General features: G+C 36.7%; 1 protein-coding gene across 4 annotated transcripts in view; it reads left to right on the top strand.

Annotated features, from left to right (window-relative positions):
• Positions 1-17243, top strand: part of Vps54 (VPS54 subunit of GARP complex) — an 80102-nt gene that overhangs the window by 23598 nt on the left and 39261 nt on the right. For all 4 annotated transcript variants that reach the window (XM_041668776.1, XM_041668777.1, XM_041668775.1 and 1 more), the window contains 2 exons: positions 4729-4860; positions 8494-8879. In XM_041668776.1, the coding sequence (XP_041524710.1) occupies positions 4729-4860; positions 8494-8879 (518 nt within the window). The remainder of the gene's footprint in view (positions 1-4728; positions 4861-8493; positions 8880-17243) is intronic.

The raw sequence follows: 17243 nt of genomic DNA, 5'->3' as shown, positions 1-17243 counted from the left end.
AGGAATTTTTAAATTTCTTCCCTGATTTCTTCAATGATCCAGTGTTCTTCATAACTGTATTGTGTAGTCTCCAGGTTTTTGTGGTCTTTTGATGTTTCTGGTACTGCCGAATTCTGCTTTGATCCCACAGTGGGTAGTATACAAGGAATTCTCAGTGTGTGCTCTTGTGCTTGTTGACTGTGATGTTACCAGTTTAGGTTCCGTGTGCTGCTGAGAAGCATGTGCATTCCCTTTGTGTTGTTTGGACCATTCTGTGGTAAGTTGTTAAATTCAGTCAATCTATGGTGTGGCTTACATTTCTTTGCTGATTTTTAAGTTTGGGAGACCTGTGTAAGCATGAGAGTGAGGTATTGAACTTGCCACTATAAATGGGGACTGTGTTATTGTCTCCTGGCCACCTGAACCTGACACATAAAACCTGTATTAATTATAACACTGTTTGGCCAGTGGTTCCGGCATATTCATAGCTAGCTCTTACATCTTAAATTAATCCATTTTTAGTATTTTATATTTTACCACAAGGTTTGTGGTTTGCTATCTCACATCTTGCTCCTTGGGCGGCTACATGGCATCTGCCTGACTCTGTCTTCCTTCTCTCCGCATTCAGTTTAGTTTTCCTGCCTAATTCTATTCTATCCTTTCATAGGCCAAAGCAGCTTGTTTATTAGCCAATGGTAATAAAATATATTCACAGCATACAGAGGGGAATCCCACATCATGCCACTGTTACTATGTCAGGACTTATGGGATCTTTATGTCTTTTAGTGTTTGTTTCTTATGGGATCTTTATGTCTTTTAGTGTTTGTTTTATGTAACTAGGAGCACTCACATTTGGTGCATAAATGCTTGTAATTATTAGTTTTTCTTGGTGAATCATTCCCTTTATTCAGTGTCCTTTGTGTGTATGTGTGTTTATGTGAGTTTCTGTTTGTGTGTTTGTGTATCCTGTGTGCAGGTGGCTGTGGAGGCCAGAGGAGCGCATCAGATTGTCTAGGACTGGAGTTGGAGGCAGTTGTGAGTTGCCTAATGTATGTGCTGGGAACTGAACCCAGGTCCTCTCTGTAAGAGCAGCAAGTGCTCTTAACTGCTGAACCATCTTTCCAGGCCCTTCAGTGTCCTCCTTTATCTCTTTTAGATTTTTTTTTTTATTTGAAATAAAATAGCTTTGCCTTTTTGTTCACTGCCTCTGTTTGCTTGATAGGTTGATTGCATTCTTTGACATTCAGTTTTTAGGTATCTTTGCTAGGTGAGTGGGTCTCAGTTTTTATTTATATTGAGTTTTTTTTTATCAACCCTGTTATTTTCTGTGATTTTATTGTGAGATCCTGACTGACTGGATTACAGCTATTTCTTTTCTTCCTCCCCTCTTAGTTTTGGGGGTTAGCTGGTGCACTGGGCTAGACCTGTTTCTCTTCCAGCTCTTCTTTGTTCATCTGTTCTTTCAGGTAATGTACTCATTTAGTAAGATGCTTTTAATGTAGGTTATCAGAGGTAGGGTTTAGAGAAGGAATGAGGTACTTGGAAATAAAGTGAGGGACACCCAGGAGTATGAATGTGTGGGTTTCTCAGAGAGAGAGAGAGAGAGAGAGCGCGAGAGAGAGCTGTCTCATGGAAGTGGATTCTTTCATTATTTACCCTTCCCGTTAGAATTCTTTTAAGAATTTCCTGCTGTGCTGGCTTTGTTGTTACACATTGTCTTCATTTGTGTCTGCCTGAAATATCCTTACCTATGGATCAGTGTTGAAAGATAACGTTCCTGGGTATAGTGCTCCTGGTCGGCAGTTGTTTACTTCCTGTACTTAAGAAGACTCACTCAGGGTTTCCTGACTTGGGCTGCAGAAGTTACTATATTTCTCCCTTTGGGAGGTGACTTTTTTTTCCCTTGCAGCTTTTAGCATTGCTTTTTGTATCCCTGTTTTTAAAAAGATAATAAATTTACAAATGAAATTTATTTATGGTATTTCTGTTTTCTTTTGTTTCTGCATTAGTAGTCTCTTCCTCATGGCTGTAACTTGTAGGTCTGTCTTCTTTTAAAATCATAACTACTGTGAATTTTACCACTCTTCAGATCACTGAGAGATATTCACATTTATATGAACTTTTTTCTTAGATTTAATAGTACACCTCGACCCCCTACCCCTAGAAGAGTGTCTGTTGTTTACATAGATTCTCAGGAGGGCAGTGACAGTGACCGGAGGATGAAGACAGGAAGAGGGAGAACTTTGAAAATGTTCCTGTCTCCTACAGAATGAAATTCAAGCTGTCCTTGAGCACTCGGAGTGGAACTTCTGCTGCTGCTCTTTGTTCTTTTTCTTTTCAGCTTGAGCCACACTCATTTTTGCTTGTTTCATGCTGTACTTACATTGTTTCTTCTACCTTGGAAGACCCCCATCCCCTCCTGTACTTAAATCCTTTATAATTTTCTTCTAAAAGGCAGTTTAGTATGTGTTTTCTTCTTCTTTCCAACTGAACACAATTTACTCCCTTGTCAAAAAGGAGTCACTGGGGAACCTGCTTTCTAAGAAAATTGCTATTCGTAGGGACCCTCCTTCCCCAATACCAAAATGTGCCAGTGCCCCAGTCCCTTAAATACTGCATAAAATATGCATATATGTGTCTGTGTGTTCTGAGTACATGTCTAGCTTATTTACAATATCTAATAGTATGTAAGTGCCATGTCCATAGTTGTACCATATTGTTTAGGGTTACTGACAAGGAAGAGAAGCCTGTACATGCTTAATATAGAAGCTTTTTCTGAATAATTCAGTTCATGGTTGAATTAACTGAGTGGAACCCAGGGATACGCAGCATCAACTAATCAACTATATATATACTGTAATCATATTCCTTGGATTGATAATCCTTGAGATTAGAATGTGGGTAGTAATTTATCTTTACTTCCTCTTTTTTTTTTTTTTTTTTTTTTTTTTGGTTTTTGGTTTTTCGAGACAGGGTTTCTCTGTGGTTTTGGAGCCTGTCCTGGAACTAGCTCTTGTAGACCAGGCTGGTCTCGAACTCACAGAGATCCGCCTGCCTCTGCCTCCCGAGTGCTGGGATTAAAGGCGTGCGCCACCGGCGTTTCTTTACTTCCTCTTAATAGCTAACATAATGGACAGTTAATAGATATTTGTTGAACTAATTCTTTTGAGTATAATATTAAAGCATGGATTAGAAAACTTATTCCTATCCCTAATTAGTTTTTTCCTTATCATGTTCCTACTATTTTTATATAGATGTATGAATTGGTAAGTAAAATAAAATATTAATAAATTAAGGTATGTTTTCAGCCCTTTGCTGTTAGGGAACACAGTGATTAATCAGTTTGGTTACTAATAAACTGTAAGAACATGTGATCTTCAGAGATGCATATTAAATAATTTTTGAAGTATGAAATCTATAATTAATTGTACATGGCATACTTGTCTTCAGAGGTGGAATGATTAGTGTCTGGATCGTACATATTTATTCTTGACTGGGTCATGTTCTTCAGGAAGATAAGCAAGAAGGGGCATTTTAGGTCAAAGGATATCAAGCTAGTTAAGCCTAAGAGAGTATAGAAGATGGTTTGTACTAGAATGTACAAATGTGTATGTGAGGCAGTGATAACGGTGTAAAGAGGTGAGTGGAGACAACTGCCCTGCTCCCCCACCTCCCTGGTGAATTTACATGCCCTGCAGAATTTGGACTGTAGTCATAGGTAATAATCCACCAAGAGTTTTAAACAGGAAAGTTAATAGATTGTTAGAGAGGCACAATGCAGAGTGTCTCTGTTAGACAGGGATATTAGTAAGTCAGAGATAAATGAGGAATTCAGTTTCTTAGTGCTGAGAAGATGAAGGCAGGAAATCACTGTTTAGGTGGGTGTGGAGAATGGGGAAGGAAACGCTCATCATAACTGAATAGCTTAGTTTGTTTATTCTGACATCATTTCTGAAGGAATTTTTAGTAGGAGAAAGTAGAAGTATAATTTGGGGAAACTGATACTTGACAGTTTTAAAACTGTCAGTGGGAAATATGCAGATTAGTGTACGGCTGCTACTCTGTGTTATTGGCTAGGTGTGATGTATGATTGGAGTCACTGACGCAGGATTACAGCGACCCACACTGGTAAAGACAAAAGCATTTCTTTTTCTTCAATTCAGTTGTTATTTATTTACTTTTATAGATAGGTGCCCAGTGTGTGGCCCAGGCTGCCTTTAAACTCACTGCAGACCACAGACTTGTGGCAGTCCTCCTGCCTCAGCTTCTTGATTATTGGAAGTACAAGCATCACTACCACTGCAGCTACGTTTTTCTACTTTTTGTTTTGTTGTGTTTTAGGTTTATTACTTAATTTGATATGTTTGTGCATTTTTCTTGTGTTATGTATGCGCACCACATGTGTATCTGATGCCTGTGGAGATCGGAAGATGGCATCTCACCCCAGGACTAGACGTACAAATGGTTGTTAACTTACATGTGTGTGCTGGGAACCAAACCCAGGGTCTCTGCAAGAGCAGCAAGTGCTCTTTAACTGCTAAGTCATCTCCCTGGCCCCATTTTTCTACCTTTAATGAGCATTTTAACTTGGTGAGAAATAATTTTTGTGATTGAGATTTTTGCTTTTGCTTCTCATATTTAAGATTCAAGTTAAGTTTGTTTAATGGTATTCTAATGTAGTATAATGTAAGAGCTAGTGAATATAGAGAAGATATTTAACTAATTGGGGACAATGCATTCTTTTGATAGATTTTTATGAAACCAGATTTTGCCTTGGACGATTCTTTAACTTTTAATTCAGTTTTACCATGGTCTCATTTTAATACTGCTGGTGGGAAAGGAAATCGCGATGCAGCTTCTTCCAAGTTGCTTCAAGAAAAGGTAATTTAATTTCTCACTGACTTTTCCCATACAGCGAACTTTATTCTGGTTAGGTGGTACTAAATCTTAGATTTACTGATTAAGTTCTACTTTTTAAATGTTCTCTCCTACTCTCTCCCCTTTCTAGTCCTTTCCCTTCTTTCTCTTTCCTCTTCCCTTTCCTCTTCCTTTCTTTCTTGGTGTTGGGTTTGAACCTAGGGCTTCATCCATACTAGGCCAAGTGCTCTACCACCTCTCCTACCCATTAAGTTCATTTTTGTTGCCAGTCAAAATTATAACAACTGTGTTCTTAACTGATGGGTTAGGAAGTAGACTCTTAGTGGGGCAAAGTTATGACTGTGAAAAGAATTCTTCACTAAAATAGAGTGGTTGGAATTTTACTTTAAAAACCTTATTGCATGTGTGTGAGATATGTATGGTAGGATTGATAGATGCCACTGTGTAGGTGCAGAGGTCAGAGGACAGTTTTGTGGAGTCATTCTCTCCTTCCATTATGTGGGTTCTGGGCATTTAACTCAGATCCTTGGGCTTAGGAGCCATGTGATTTTGCCATCTCACTGGCCCTAAGTGATGACATTGTAGTGGAGAGAATATACTAGGTACAAATTGTTTGTATTTATCCTAAATATTTCAGTTACACATTAGCTGACTCCGTAACAGTGATCTAAAAGCTCAGTGAACCAACTTTGTGAAGTGATGTTTTCTTCACTTCAATATTGAAGATCATTATTTTGAAACAGAACATGTTTTAGTTAAAATAGAATAATCCTACTCCACTATTTTTGCTTTATAAAGCCTGGTCTTTTGTATTTCTTTGGTCAGCAATCTTTAAATTTTACTGTGTCACTATGTCTTAGAGTAGACATCTTGAAAGTTGTTTTTAATTCAGAACTCTGGGCATATCTAGAATCTTTCTACAGTCTGAGTGACAGTTAAGTCTTTAATCTCTGTTCTTTCTCAGCACTTGGCCTAGAGCCTCTAAAAGTCATGACTGATTCTTAAGGACATTTTATTTCACTCTTGTGACATCCAGTTTTCTGTAGGAACTGAAGAACAGACCAGGGGCCTGAGAAGACTTGTGGGCAAGAATCATGTGCATTCCTTTTCTCATTACTGTAAATGAGAATAAGATGATTATTTTTCCCTTAGAAACTTTCACTTATGAAAAGCTTTTCCTTGAGTGAGAGTACTTTTTATATTTTTACTGATTATAAACAGTGGCTTATGATACGTGTTACCTTATTTCCTGACTGCACTTCACGTTTAGAGTCTTTTTTTTTTTTTATTTTTTAGATTTTTTTATTATGTATACAACATTCTGCCTCCATGTATGCCTGCAGGCCAGAAGAGGGCACCAAATCTCATTATAGATGGCTGCGAGCCACCATGTGGTTGCTGGGAATTGAACTCAGGACCTCTGGTAGAGCAGCCAGTGCTCTTAACCTCTGAGCCATCTCTCCAGCCCCCACGTTTAGAATCTTATACTCTGGTAGAATAATACCTAAAAAAACAAAAACTCCACGTCATTAACTATACATATAGTTGTAGAAGTAATTTAAAAATTCAGTCCTTTACATCAGTTTAATAGGAAATAAATTATGAAAGTATTATGCTTTTGGAAAGAGTGGATTAATGGAATATTGATGAATTCCAAAAATCTTTAAAATTCAAAGGATATTCTTTTCTCATTCTGAATATTTAAAGTAACTAAAGTGATGGAAATAAACAATTTTTTAAGTCCCAGAGTCAGGTTTGTTGTATTTCCACTCTGGCTCTTTTTGTTCTGCTCTGTTAGAATAGGAATGAAAGCATTAGGCTAGCTCTTTCAAACTCCTGATATAGTGGGGCAGTTAGTCCCCTGCTAACTGTCAAGCAACATTGTTTCCTGCTCTGTGAAACAGGTGCTGCTCTGTGATGTGAGTGCATCTGAATTCAAATCTTTGCTCTGTGTTTTCATTAAGAAAGGCTTTTTCTGGGTGAGATGACCCAGGGGGCAAAGATGACACTCCAAGCCTGATGACCTGAATTCTGAATTGCAGCACCGAGATCCACACAGCAGAAAGAGAGAAATGACTCACAGTTTTTCTTTTGATGTCTACATTAGGCTGTGACATGTGCCCCTCCCCCCACAAAATAAAGCAAGTGCTTTTTTTGTTTTAAGGTGGGGGCAGGACTAGATCTGTAACTTGGTGGTAGAGTGAGCCTCTCATGTCTGAGAGCCTGGGTTTGATCTTAAGCACTTCAGGGGCTGAGGGGAAGTAACTGTGCATAGGAACAAAGTTGTTTACTTTCTTGCCTTTTTTTTTTGCTTTATTTTCTTTTTGTTTTAGTTTATTTTTAAAATCACAAATGTGTTAAACCGGTCCAGAGATTGGCAGCATCATGTAAGGCATAGGTGAAGCTTATCCATTCATCAGATGCCGTTCTGACAGTTGGCTCCACTTGAACATATAATCGATTTTACTGTGTTTGTATTCATGTTGCTTTTTCAGTAAGTGTGCTGTATTGAAGATAAGAAGAAAAAGGGTATGAGCTCAAGAAAATTAAATTATAAAATTTCTTTGTAACCCATTTAGATTAAATAAAAAATATTATTAAGTAAATGACCACTGTTGAAAATAATACCTTCTAATTCTTTAAATCATAGAGACTGAAAAGTTCATTAATTCTTTAACACTTTGTGATTCAGAAATAGTGCCTAGGTTACAAAATCTGAAAGTAACAACCAAGAGAAATGGAGATACTATAGTAATAAAAAGAAGCATATTCTTTTAGAAAAAGAAAGGAAAAAGTAGCCGTGTGGGTCAGTAGATGTGCATGGGGCTGAGAGTCACAGAGTTCCAGATTATACAACAGTAAGAATTAAGCATGGTAATATTATAATATACATGAGCTAATTATCACTCTCTTAAGAGTATAAGACATCAGAGTAAAAATTATAAATGGCAAAAAGAATAATTTTGAAATATAAAATAAGCAGCCTTGAAAAAAGACCATCAAAATGAATGGTAATGTAATATGTGACCGAACCAACAGACTGTCTGCTCTCAGTTTGAAATAGTGCGGTCTAGTATGCAGAGTGAGTCTGACAGACATGGGTTTTATATGCAATTTTGGCACTGGCTAACCACATGACTGTATTCAAGTTATTTAATGTGTTTTCTCATTTGTAAAATGAGAATGCTAATTATAGCTTTTTGTTAAAATTAGAAAACATACATGCATGTGAAACAGATGTGATAGTACATAGAAGAAAAAGCCACCTACTTAGATAAATGACATAGGATGTTGATGTGGGCCAAGGAGATAATTTTCTCTGAAATCTTAGAACTCAGACTACCAGTAAGCCCTGAGCTCATTGTGAGACAGAGGTAGTATTTAAAGGGTAGCAGTGGCTGGAAAGGAAGAAGTAGGCAGATAAGCTTGTATTCTTTGATCTCACATTTATCTGGTTGGGGGCTGCACTTTTTGATACCCATTTTGTGTGTCAGAATCCAAGGATCCCATGATCCAACAAGTCACGCAATAGAATTTAGTACTTGTCAAAACATTTTACCATTTCCAGAAAGTTATTTGGATAGTCAAGAATGATAATCTTAAAATATATCTGATTTTTTTTTCTTCCCTCTGAAGCTGAGCCATTATCTGGATATTGTGGAAGTAAACATTGCTCACCAGATCTCTCTACGTTCAGAAGCATTTTTTCATGCAATGACCTCTCAACACGAATTGCAGGACTACCTCAAGAAAACTTCCCAGGCTGTAAAAATGCTTCGAGATAAAATTGCACAGATTGATAAAGTTATGTGTGAAGGATCACTACATATTTTAAGACTGGCACTTAGCAGAAACAATTGTGTTAAAGTATACAATAAACTGAAGTTAATGGCCACTGTACACCAAACTCAGCCTACAGTGCAGGTGTTATTATCTACTTCTGAATTTGTTGGAGCATTGGACTTAATAGCAACAACTCAAGAGGTTCTGCAGCAGGAGCTTCAGGGCATTCACAGCTTCCGGTATGTCTGTCCGTAAACCATTCCAAGTAATGTCAAGGAACTTTCAGGGATAAATATGTGTATGCAGTGTTAAAAGTGTAGGTATATTCAGAGTGAAATGTATAGTTTTCTTCCAGATTGGTTTGCTTAGTAATGTTATGATTATGTTATTTATATTAGCAAAACAGATAAAAACTAAGTATTAGTAGTGTTATTTCAATAGAGAAACTAACTTAAAATTTCTAATAGATGAAATAAATACAAAACTAGTTAGAATTTTGAAACTAACACTTAGAAAATGTTCAAATGACTTTGTGTCTAAATGGTAAGTCTGACAACTCTGGTCTGTAAATACCGGAGTGCTTTAAACTGTTTAGAGTGATGATTGTAGGCTCATGAGATGGCTACATGTGGGTCATGGGGTCCACATGTGTTCTCATGGCATATACAGGCACGAGTACAAAGAAAATAAACATAAAAATCTTTCTAATAGGATTTAAACTGAATTTTTCAAGATTCATTTCTAATTTTCAGTTTGTGTCTCAAGTTTCAAAATTCCAGATAATGATTGGGGAAAAAAAAACCCTGTTCTTCCTGAGTTCTTACTTTGAGAATACCTTTACAAAACCAAACCAAAACAAATGGGAGATAACTCAATTAGAGAAGTGCTTACCAAGGAACTATGAGAACCCAAATTAGATCTCTAGAATACACACTTTAAGAATTTGGTCATGGTAAGAGACACAGAACCTGGAAGATCCTTAGGACTCATTGGCCAGCCAGCCAAGTATACTCAGCAAGTTCCAGAGTGCCTGAGGAGTGACACCCTTGCCTGACCTTTGGCACACTTGCACACACTGATAAGGGGTGGGTGGTAGTGACTACAGGTGTTTGTTGTTCATAACGCACTTGCTTTACCTATGAATTTTATTTTATCTTTGATACCACTAACACAAAAACAAAGCTAACTTGACTTTGAAATTACATATAAAATACTTTTAAGAGTGTAGCTATGGATATTTTATGTGAATTTTAGACCAGTTGCAGCCATTACAATGTCATTACACTAAGAAGGTGTTGGTGTTTTTATGGATGGAAGTTCTTGTCTTCTGGCAGACTCATTAAGAACTTGCAACAAGAGGTTCATTGCATTTTTACAGATGTGCTCTGTAAGTTAATAGAGATGTAATATAGTCTAGGAGAGTTAGAATCAAAATAAACTCATTTTGGTTGAATTACAAGTTCTCGTTAACTAAGATTATGTGTATGGACTGATTAGATAGCACTTTAGAACTTGTACAAAATTGAAGAATGACAGTGAGCACTTAGGAATGACAGGCTGACTCAGAGTTTTAAGTCATGACAGTTTCTGCTGTGTTTTGTTAGGAGGAGGAGTTAATCACATGGCTTGGCTTGGCGGTTAGGGTACATCAACACAGTGTGATGGTGTGCAGATGGATGTGGAACTCTAACGCTAGGAGCGTAATCCAGATCTTGATGGTTGTAGAAATGGTTACAGGCTAAGCCACAAATCTTTTGAAAGGCTTTAAAAGCTCTTGTAGAAAATTCTCTCCTTAAAATTATACCTGTACATAAAATTTTGGGTGATTCATAGGCCTTTGAAGTCTACTATGTGTTTCCCTACATGGACCCCCCAAGTGACTAAATGATTTCTAATTTTTTTCACCTCTGAATTTTAAATTTTTTTCAATTTGTGTGATATTTTTAATGCATAGTTGATTTTTATCATTGCTTTACAAAAATAGACTTAAATGACAGAAGCTGAGTTTCACTTTCTGTTTATCACCCGATAAAGTCATAAAATAGGCATCAGTATTGTCTGATCAGCACAGAACCGAGAACTAGAATTAAAGATTGGATGCCTGCTTGCTGAATTCAGATTCTAAACCGGTTCTATTTTTTACTGCAAAGGTCATACAGTTTTATTTGATACATCTGTTTGTTTTTAATCGATAATATTGATGAAGACTGTAGTTAGCCAAAGGTGTCTGGAAAAATTCTAAGACTAGAGTTGGATGTTATCGGTGATTTATGATTTATTGTACTACAGAATTCAAGCTTGCATCTATTTATGTATTTACGTAGCTTGTTCTTGGGGGTCAAGCTCATAGCTTTGTCATACTGGACAGTGACCCACCAACAACCCTAACTTGGATGTAGCTCTTGTCTCATTTTGCTGAGATATCTGTTGTTATTTTCTTTAGAATCTATACATGTGAAGGATATTTATTTATCTGTAAACATTTTTGTAAAGTTGCTATCACCTGTCAGTTCTCGTATGGTTATAACTGTGTAAAAGTTTGGTATCAGAATTGAGTTTAATTTATACTTCACATAAGCATCTTTATATGCAAGTTATTTCAAAAATGAAAGAACCCTAAAAGAAAATATCTTTTTTTTTGTTTGTTTTTTTGTTTTTGTTTTTCAAGACAGGGTTTCTTTGTGGCTTTGGAGCCTGTCCTGGAACTAGCTCTGTAGACCAGGCTGGTCTCGAACTCACAGAGATCCGCCTGTCTCTGCTTCCCAAGTGCTGGGATTAAAGGCGTGCGCCACCATCGCCTGGCAAAAGAAAATAATCTTAATCCTGATTCATACTTGAAGTCATTTGAGACTGAGTTTGTTAGTTGAGGAATTTTACTTTGTGTTTTAAATTTCTGGCAGATTCTATTTGATGGATTTATAGTCCTTTTACTATGAGATTGTTAAATGTCAATGTTATTTTCTTGTAAGCTTCATTGATACTTTAATGCCACTTAATTTTATTTGAAAATATAATTCATTTTAGATTCTTTATGTTTTTTGTCTAATCAGTTAGGGAAATGTATGCTCCAGGTTTCTTTCTTTCTTTCTTTCTTTCTTTCTTTCTTTCTTTTGTTGGTATAAACTGTGTTCTTTTTAAATTGAAGAACTTTCTATTTGAATTTCACCTGTTTCCCAACCTCCCATACCTTGGTCCATGTTTTAGTCATTTTCTTATGGGACATGTCTTAGACAAGCCCTTAATCTCTTAGTAGAAGAACCAAAGATCACTGTTGGGTTAAGTTGTTTATAGTCTTCTGTTTTTATAAGTTAGTCTAAGCTTTATGTTTGCCTGTAATCTTTGTCTTACATTTTAAGGGGATTTTTATTTCAAACTTCCAATAGTCATATTACCAAAAATATATAATTTTTTAAAAAAAGAATTTAAATTTTGTTATTTGAGTGTCATTTTCTGTATTTTTTTCTGGTCAGTGATAGAAAATAATACTTATGTGTATTTTCTTTTATCTTTTTGACCTGAAACATTTTTGTATAAACTTTTCTTTCTGACTTGTAGATCTCAGAATACTTTCTTTATTTCCTCTAATGACATCTTACTGCAATTTACTGTGCTTTATTGTCTTTTGTGGCTTTTAAAGTCTTTCTGTTAGGCTTTCAATGTCTTGTGCAAGAGCTGTGTTACACACATCTTAATACACATTTGTGAGACCTATGTATTATATAACATAGTACCAAAAAAAGTACATTTTTTTTTTGTTCTTGGTATATTCTTTTTCTGTCTTTTTAACATTTTGTAATCATTGTATGTATTTAAAATTAATTGTTCATACCTATTTGTAGTAGATATATGCCTGTGTTCTCAATCCTGACTGCTTACTAGGCTCCCAGAAGAGCTTTAAAGATAGGTGTGCCACACCCCATTGAAACCAATTTAGTTACACTTCTAGAAGGTAAGACTCTGTTTTGAAAGCTCTCTGAGAATTTCTACTGTGGCCAGAATTGAGATGCACTCTCTAAACTTTAGATCTTCTGATTAAAGTGCTCACATCTTCCTATGTGCATTTCTTTTTACCACAAAGAAGTACTGTGTATCTGATAAAAGCTACCAAGCCTGATTCCTTCTCTGAACCTAAAGAGTAATTTATTCAGGTGGAAATTTTGACTCATGCCTAATTCCTACAATGATTATTTTGTATGTTTATTGGTTTTTGTAATTAAAAAATAATGGTTTTTACTGTTTTAAATTATTATGATACTGGACAATTTTAATTATAATACATATATTTTTACTGTCACACATGAAAAGAAATTCTACTCTTAGCAATAAACATAGTCATTGAAATAATACGTATAATTTTGCTATATTATTAATTTAATGGTATTGTTAAAGTTAACAGTATTCAAATTCTTACATAGGTACACTGTAAAAGTCTCAGTATGGCCCTGAGAATACATTTAATATTGATAGGCCCCAGCTTTTCTTTTTCTTCCTTTTTACACTAAGGCTTTAAATACTTTGAAATCTAGGGCTGTGTTTGCTTTTTTTTTTTTTATTGTAAAGGTTTGTAGAAACAGAACATTATTGAGGTCATTAGTACTTTAAACCAAGTATGGTGCGTGTAATAGATGAGCTGATTGTCTTTCCTGTACAGAAGCTATGAGATGTGATGTGCTAGCGTATTTCCACAGATACTGCAAGTGAGGTATAGTCAGCCTTAAATAACTTGTTTCCGGTCATAAAGCTAGTTACAAAACAGTAGAAGGGAGAGTCAGACATCTCATAGCTTGGAGCTTGCTAATACATTTGAATGAGCATCTTATGCCCCTCAGATAACTCTGGACACCAAACTGATTTTATAATGATGTAGATGCTGAAATTATAGACAATTGTGCCAGTTTTACTGAACAAGGAACTATCAGAGTAATTAATTTTCAGATAAAAATGAATGAAATTAGTTTGTTTTCTAGTTGTAAGCCAGCCAGCCAGTCTTCCTTCCTGCCTTCCTCCCTCCCTCCCTCCCTCCCTCCCTCCCTCCATCTCCCTCTCCCTCCCTTATCTAAGAGGTGAACAGCATCCAGATTTAATGATGGATTTCAGCATTCTGTGGTTTAATTGATAAGAAGCTACTTTCTGATTTTATTTAAGGAATTTATTTTATTGATTTCGTCAAGATATTCAACATATTATTTGATTCTATAATCCTATATAATCTGTAATTTGGTTTCCAAACATTAGAATAAGAAAACATCGTATTTTATGCTTTGAGCTAAACCAAGAGGTTTTGCTGTTTGATAAAGTGAAAACTTCTGTAGACTGTATTAATGCACAAGTTTCTCTGATACATGGAACACAAAGGTCACTGTATTGAGCATCTTAGCAGAAGATCCAAATTAATGTATAAATTCAGCCATGTAGCAAGTGTTGTAATTGTTACAATTTACTTTAGTTAGGTATATAGATTTAGTGGTTTTTCAGAAGTGGTATTACAGGTTTCTTCTTCTTCCTTTTTTTAAAGTCCTTCTATTGTTCATAGCTCTCTAAGGGAATAGAACTCGTAGACTGAACACACACACACTCACATGTAGTGAGGGGCGTTTATTAGTGAGGTTTTTATAGGTTGTAGCTTTCTTTGAGTCAGGTTCAGTGCCCATCCAGTCCCCGTCTGGAGCTGAAGCTGCTGGTCTTCAGTCAGCCAGTGTTGGGATCCTGAAAAAGTGAGTTCTTACAGGTGAAGGAGTTCCGCCTCAGCAGGATGGATGAACTTGCCAGCAAGAGTGAAGGCAAGTAGGCAAAAGGCTTCTTTCTTATATGGGGCTCCTCCAGAAGGTGTGGCCCAGATGTTCTTGACTGGATCATTGTTATGCTCAGATGTAGTCAAGTTGACAGCCAAGATCAGTCAACACAGCATTCTATTTTAGTAGGTATGTCACCACTCTATAAAGACATTGTTAAGCTACACACTTCTATTTATTTATTTTGAGACATGCTTTCAAAATAGCGCACACTGGCCTGGAACTGACTATGTAGATCAGGTTGGCCATGAATTCAAAAAGATCTTTCTGCCTCTGATTCCCCAGTGTGCCACCATGTCCAGCCCTAGGCTACATGCTTGTTAAATGAATTGCTTAGGCAAATTTTTGTATGTGTATTTTTATGCATAACAAATATTATTTGCTAACATTAAAGTTTATATCTGCTCCTTTTAATCTGAATTAAGGTACATAAAAATGAAGCAGCTCAAGTTATTTAAGATTGTCTGAGGCCAGGCAGTGGTGGCTCACATCTTTAATCCTATCTCTCAAGAGGCAGAAGCAGGCAGATCTCTGTGAGTTCAAGACCACCCTGGTCTACAGAGCTAGTTCCAGAACAGCCAGGGCTGTTTCTTTGTAATATATAACTGCCCAAATATTATCTGCAGAATATAATTGTCCAGATAATATGTGATTGACTTATGTTCCAAACACCTTTTGATATATAGCTTTATTCTTTTTATTTTTCCTTCTGAAAGTATTCATTGAGAACTGCAACCTCATGTTTCACATAGTCTCCTTCCATCTGTGTTTTCTGTAATTGGAGATTGGTTGGATTTTCTTATAGGAGCGCTGAATATGGAGCAGTGTGTAAGTTAGTGAGCATGTATGCAGTTGTCCCTCTCAGCGCCCTGATCAGTTCCGCTAGAGTCCATTAGCTGGTCTATTCCTGTAAAGAGAACCCCCCCCCCCCATTAACAATTTTTTGAAAACAAATTTGGAATTGTGACAGTAAGAAAGTCTGATACAGTATAGCCTAAAAAATTTTTCTAAATTTAAAAAAAGTATGTCACAATGTATAAAATATATGTAGACAGTAGTCTATTTTTATTATTTCCTATCATAAAGCTATTAGAAAAATAGGTATCACAAACTTATTAGAAAAAGTAAAATGTGTCAAAATTTGCCTGGTAGTACATGGCATCCTTCACAGTAGAGAGATGTGAACAAGCACTAAGATTGCAGCATTAAATGTGCAAGCTGCCTACACCCCAGGCTGTCATTTCCTGTTTCTGTGGTGGGGCCGAGTACTGAGAGCAGCTGCTTACCTGTGTGACAGTCATCTCTCCAGGTCGTCACTTGCCACAGTGAGAAGGACTCTTTCAGCTGGGTTACAGAGTGGGTTAAAGCCAGTGTAGACAAATTAGTGAGCAACTGTTTCAAAAGAAAAAGCAAAGCGGTAGTGGGGAGATAGCTCACACCTGAAGACCTTGTCTGTAGCGTGCATGAGAGCTTGTGTTTAAGCTTCAGTGGTGCAAAAGAGGGAGGAAAACGTTCATGCTTCGTACATGTTTTACAATACATACTGCATTGCAACATACAAAGTATGTGTTCAAACTTAGGTTGTTGGTATGGCTTCTGGTCAGCAGCAGGCTATTAGGACTTAAGCTTTAGAGGAGTCAAACAGTACAAAGGGATTTTTTATTTTCCCTCATGTGGGTGTAGGGAGACACCTCTGATCCCTGACCTGCTTGGTAGTCAGCCACATCTGGCTAATCTGAAGCAGCTCCTGTAAGGAACGGTGGAGTGGACTCTGGATAATTTGTCTTTAGCTAGCAGTTTTTGAAATATAAATTGAGAACCCAGCATCTCCCAAAGGTAACTGCTAAGCTGTTCTTAAAAGTTCTTACATTGAGTACATGGATTTAGATTTATATGCATTTGATATTTTTAAAGTCTTTTTTTAAAAAAAGCCTTTGGTATTTTTATTTTTGTAGATATTCCAATTGATGTTTTATTGGAGATTCTACCAGTTCATTCTTGAGTCCTTTTAATGAGTCCATGAGAAATAACTTGATAGCCTGTATTCTTTTTTGTGTGTGTGTGATAGGACCCCCATGTTTACACATTTCCTAGCCTGGATTGTATGCTGTCATTTCTTTAGGGATTTGTCCTTTTATAAAGAAATTTTAGTTTTATTATTACTGTGTGAGCGTGTGTGCATGTGCACATGCCTGTAACTTTTAGGACTTAGTCTTTCTACCTTGTTGAGACGAGGGCTTGTTTCTATTGTGCTGTGTATTCCTGGTTAGTTAGCCCAGAGCTCTGAGCATCCAGCCGTCTTCCACCTTATGTCTAGCTGGAGGGCGTTGAGATTACCGATGCACACTGTGGGTTCAAGAGATTGAATTTAGGTCATTTCACTATGTGGCGAGTGCACTTACCTGCAGAGCTCGCTGTCTCACCTGTGTAGGAGCCTCTTGTAGTGGGGGATTGTGTTTAGAAATCCGAGCTACTGGTGTGGTTGTTCCTATGCTTTTGTAGAGGATAGAACTAGAAAATAATTTGCCTTTTGAATTATTTTACATAATTTTAATTTATTTGTTGGTGTTAAGATCGAGCCCAGGGCCTCATGTACGCTAAGTACTCACTCCACTACTGAGGTATACCTCAGAAGAAACTGAGCCCTCTGCTGATACTGCCCATTCGCATGGGTGCCTATAGTGTGTTCCTTCTGCAGTTTTATTATCTCCCTTGACCAGGCTGAAAATGTGATTTTTAGACACCTTTTCTCATTTGTTTTTAGCACACAAAATGCTCTCAGAACTCTTTCCCCCCACTTATCTGTGGGGG

Source organism: Microtus oregoni, unplaced genomic scaffold, assembly GCF_018167655.1.
Source record: "Microtus oregoni isolate MIOR12 unplaced genomic scaffold, Mior012 000019F_ref0000042, whole genome shotgun sequence".
Classification (NCBI taxonomy): Eukaryota; Metazoa; Chordata; class Mammalia; order Rodentia; family Cricetidae; genus Microtus; species Microtus oregoni.
The sequence above is the reverse complement of the archived record's forward strand: the minus strand, read 5'-3'. Positions and strand labels throughout refer to the sequence as shown.